Source organism: Pinus tabuliformis, chromosome 2_1, assembly GCF_031772625.1.
Source record: "Pinus tabuliformis cultivar Carrire ecotype Pingquan chromosome 2_1, CPIR1, whole genome shotgun sequence".
Classification (NCBI taxonomy): domain Eukaryota; kingdom Viridiplantae; phylum Streptophyta; class Pinopsida; order Pinales; family Pinaceae; genus Pinus; species Pinus tabuliformis.
This window is the reverse complement of record NC_142299.1, coordinates 955971315-955976120: the sequence shown is the minus strand read 5'-3', so window position 1 is coordinate 955976120 and position 4806 is coordinate 955971315. Positions and strand designations below refer to the sequence as shown.

At 39.0% G+C, this 4806-nt stretch overlaps 1 protein-coding gene across 2 annotated transcripts; it reads left to right on the top strand.

Annotated features, from left to right (window-relative positions):
* The first annotated feature begins 1056 nt into the window (after window positions 1-1056).
* Window positions 1057-2837, top strand: LOC149203815 (uncharacterized). 2 transcript variants are annotated; one of them, XR_016253643.1, is made up of 3 exons: window positions 1057-1641; window positions 1746-2497; window positions 2617-2837. XR_016253643.1 is itself a non-coding variant. In XM_089400251.1 (2 exons), the coding sequence occupies exons 1-2, from the start codon at window positions 1070-1072 to the stop codon at window positions 2185-2187; spliced, it is 1014 nt and encodes a 337-aa protein (XP_089256377.1). In that variant the 5' UTR covers window positions 1057-1069; the 3' UTR covers window positions 2188-2837. The 2 variants fall into 2 exon arrangements, 1 of the variants encoding a protein (XP_089256377.1); XM_089400251.1 differs by having other exon boundaries at window positions 1746-2837.
* Window positions 2838-4806: the final 1969 nt, after the last annotated feature.

Below are 4806 nucleotides of genomic sequence, written 5' to 3'. Positions count from 1 at the left end.
AGTAAGTTAGTAACTGTGCCTCAAGGACTGAGCCCTCCAACAAATCTGAGCCACAATTCTGTTCCTAGGTGACTGTTCCAAGTAGCACCTGCCACCAAGTCTGAGCTTGAAGCAGCTACAGATATGAGTGTTTTGTCCATCTGTCTTGACTCTTCATTTACTTTTTTAAATTTCTAGCATATTTTAAATTTTTGGATGATTTTTAAATTTGATTTTTTCTTGTCTTTCACAGGACTCATCTTAACAGAAACCACAAATTAAACACAAGTTCAAAGCAACAACAATGCCGAGAGAGAAGGACTTTGCTTGGGCTTATTGTGACAAGATTCCTGGAAAAGCCTTGCTCCTTTGTAAATTTTGCAAAAAGGAATGCAGTGGAGGCATTTATAGATTCAAGTTCCACCTTGCAAAAATACCTGGCCATGATATAGGTATTTGCACCAAGGTTGACGAGAATGTCCAACACCAAGCAGCCTTGGCCCTTGAAATGTTAGAGCAGCATAATGCCAAGAAAGCAAAGCAAACTGCTGAAATAGGAAATGTTGGAGTTGATACTTTTTCTGTCACTAGCCCCATGTCACCTCAATCTGTTGAATCCTCAATGCCGTTCCCAAGTTTTCCACACATGCCTCAAAGCCATGCCAGTCCTTCAACTCCTTCCTTGAACACTGGAGGTGGAAACATAAACGCCTTTTTTGCTCCCCGCACAAAACCCGGTTCCCAACCTACCTTGGATGGCACTGGTTGGAAAAAAAATATCCATATTCAGGCAAGCAAGGCCATTGCTAACTTTTGGTTCTATTCTGACATACCTTTCCACTATGCCAGAAGTCCTTATTGGCAAGCTATGATTGATGCAATTGCTAATGCAGGTCCAGGGTTCAAAGCCCCTACATCAGAGAGCCTTAGGACAGATATGTTGTTAGAGAGTGTTGAAGATGTCATGCTTTTGCTAGCTGAGTTTCGTTCATCATGGGTAGAAACAGGGTGCACCATCATGAGTGATGGATGGACAGATCAGAGAAATAGAACTTTAAGAAATTTCCTTGTATCTTGTCCCGCAGGCACAATGTTTCTCAAGTCAGTGGATGCTTCAGATAAGGTTAAGAGTGCCCAACTTATCTGTGAAATGATGGAGGAAGTTGTTCAAGAAGTGGGAGAAGAAAATGTTGTACAAATTGTCACCGATAATGCAGCGAATTATATGGCTGCTGGTAGACTTTTTGAGATGAGGCACCCCACTATTTTTTGGACCTCTTGTGCTGCCCATTGCATAGATTTAATGCTTGAGGACATTGGTAAGCTTCATTGGATACATGAGGTTGTGGAGAAGGCAAAATCCATAACCAAATACCTATACAACCACACTATTGTCCTAAACACTATGAGAATATACACTGAAGGTAAAGAAATTGTTCGACCTGCAGTGACTAGATTTGCAACAAATTTCATATCTTTGCAATCTGTGGTTGAGCAAAAGATAAATCTGAAGAGGATGTTCTTGGGACCTGAGTGGATGGGATCTAAACATTCCAAGACCCCTGAAGGCATTGAAATTGTTGCACTTGTGTTTAATGATGGCTTCTGGAAAGATGCTGAAGAGATTATTGCTGTGACGGAGTCCCTTGTTAGAGTTCTCAGGTACTTTTAGTCTTTTAACTTTTTCATTTTTTAAATTTCATTTCAAGCTTCTTTTTATTTACAATGTTTCATATTTCTTTAAATTTGAATGCTTGAACTTTCAGGATGGTTGATGGTGACAAACCCGCTATGGGTTACATTTATGAGGCGATGGATCTCGCAAAGGAGGCCATCAAAAGAAGATATGGGGATGATGAGACAAAGTATATGCCTCTTTGGGACATTATAGATGCACGTTGGGATAGGCAATTGCATTCCCCCTTACATGATGCTGGGTACTTCTTAAACCCACAATATTTTTATGATAAGAGCAAATTTAATGAGGATGGGGAGGTTGGCAGAGGACTTATGACATGCTTGGAAAGGTGCTTCCCTGATCCAGAACAACAAAGTCGTGTCTTTTCCCAACTACAAGATTATAGGACACCATCTAAATTGTTTGCCTATACCAGTGCTATAAGACAAAGGTCAAAGATGTTGCCAGGTACCCAGCTTGAAGGCTTCATCAATTCATTAAATTTGTTTAAACTTTATTTTGTATGTTAAATGTTTTATTAAATTTTATTTTCTTTTTAAGTTTTTACTATTTACTAATTTGGTACTTCTAGTCTTCTACTCACAAACCCTTACCACTTGCTAGGTCTTTGGTGGCAAAACTTTGGTAGTGATACGCCAGATTTGAAGAGATTTGCCATTCGAATCTTAAACCAAGCATGCAGTGCTTCATGTTGTGAACGCAACTGGAGCATGTTTGAGAAAATACATTCTAAGAAGCGCAACCGATTGACACAAAAGCGCTTGAATGACCTTGTATTTGTCCATTACAATCTACGACTTCGCAACAAACAAATACAAGGTGAGATTCGAGAGCTTGAATTTGAAGGTTTCATAATCTAGTTCGTACTTTAAAAGTTTAAAGTTCAAACTTCAAAGTGAAATTTTAATTCACATTTCAATGTCTCATGATAATGACAGGTATTGATCATTCACCAATTGACCTTGAAGAGTTAGATTTGCAAGCTACAAATGCGGCAGAATGGGTTCAATTAGATGAGCCTCCTCTTTTCAGCCTTCATGACTTGGAGAACTTTGAGAGTCAAGCAAGCGAAGGAGCGGGAGGAATTGCTTCTAGTTCTCACTCTTAAGAGTCTTAGACTCTTAGTTGCTGATTTTTTTCTGATTAGTATGCAGTTTTTTACTTTTTTGTAAACTTTTAGAAGAATATGCTTCTAAGGACTCAAGACTCGGTGCTTTGGATCATGTGTGGACTCATAACATATATGAGATACTTATTTATTCATGATATTTTGGACATCTATTGATATTATGCATTGTTTGGACATACCTTTACCCAATATTAATGAAAAATGGTTTTTTTAATTCAATATATGTGTATATTTTTATTTAATGAATTTGCCGATTTTTTCCCGATTTTTTCCCGATCCGATTAAAACTCTTCGCTCTTTTGCCTCGCCGATTTATTGCCGATTCCGAGTCTGGTAACATTGTTGTTGATGCTATTGCCAGTGTTGGCCCGAGGTACAAAATCCCTTCTCTTCATGATTTTAGAGGCCGGATTCTTCAAGAGGAAAAGCGTGACTGCACCCAAAGATTGGAGGATTTTAGGGCATCATGGGCACAAACAGGATGCACTGTTATGTCAGATGGTTGGACTGACCAAAAGGGGAGAACCCTTATAAACTTCTTGGTTAGTTGTCCCAAGGGGACTATGTTTATCAAATCTATTGATGCAACTCATCAAATCAAAGATGCAAGAACTTTATGTGATTTGCCGGATGTGTTTATTTTGGAGGTGGGTGCAGAAAATGTTGTCCAAGTCATAACGGACAATGCTGCAAATTATGTTGCTGCTGGTAGAATGCTTATGGACAGGCATCCTACTTTATTTTGGACACCTTGTGCTACCCATTGTATTGATTTGATGTTAGAGGACATAGGGAAAATTCCCTTTGTCAAAGATATTGTTGACTCATCAAAAAGCATCACAAAATTTATTTACAATCACACATCTGTGCTTAGCTTGATGAGAAAATGCACCAACAACAAAGAGTTGGTGTGCCCCGCCATTACACGGTTTGCGACGAGTTTCATATCTCTTCAATCCCTCTTGAATTCTATGTGGGATTTGAAGAGAATGTTTCTTTCATAGGAGTGGCGTGCTTCGTCAATGAGCCGCAAACCAGAAGGAGAGGCCGTGTGCAGACTAGTTTCATACCAGGAAGACTTCTGGGCGGGAGTGCAGGAGGTGTACGCTGTTACTGAACCTTTGGTAAAGGTTCTTCGGTTGGTTGATGGTGAGAAGCCCGCAATGGGCTATTTGTATGAAGCCATGGACAGGGCCAAAGAAGCCATTCGGTCCTACTATGATGATAAGGAAGATGATGGGTTTCAGAGACAACTCCTTCTATGGGAAGTGATTGATGAGCGATGGAACAACACACTCCATCGTCCCATTCATGCTGCTGGGCTTTTCCTGAACCCTGCATTTTCTTATGCATGTGGGTTTGATTTTGATGCTGAGGTCGTGGAAGGATTATTAACCTGTGTCCAGAAGATGGTGAGATCTCCAGAACAACGTATAGAGATCTCTAGACAAATTGAGACATATAAGATGTCAGGTGGCACATTTGGCTTTGAGATGGCTGTCACTGATAGGACGATTAAAATGCAAGGTATTTTTTAGTTTGTACTTTGTAACTTTGTTTCAAATTTCATTTTCTCTTCAAATTCCATTTTTTTCTTATGTTTATTTAAAATTTTATTTGTAATTTTGTTGTAGACGCAATATTTGTAATGGTCAATAATAATGGTGTTAATTATTGTTTGATATTTCACCTATGACGTAATCCACCTTTGTTTACCATGTTCTAAATCTTCAATTTTGTTAGGAACTACAATTAGTACTTTGAAAATGAACATATGCCACTGCTTGCTAGGGGGACCTAACAATGCCTACTACACCTTCTTAGAGACTTGATTTACCTTCATGATCCATGTTCTGAAAGTTCAATGTTGTACCACTACCATTTGCGCTTTAAAATAAATGCATACCACTCTTTTCTAGTGGATACCTAATGGTACACACTATCTAGAGATAGAAAGATGTTAACTACATAGAACGTAATCGTCACTTGCAATGAATGA

Coding starts and splice junctions, on each gene's coding strand:
- LOC149203815 (XM_089400251.1), top strand. CDS start 1,070: ATGTTTCTCAAGTCAGTGGATGCTTCAGATAAGGTTAAGAGTGCCCAA. Junction 1,642..1,745: donor TCCCTTGTTAGAGTTCTCAG/GTACTTTTAGTC, acceptor TTGAACTTTCAG/GATGGTTGATGGTGACAAAC.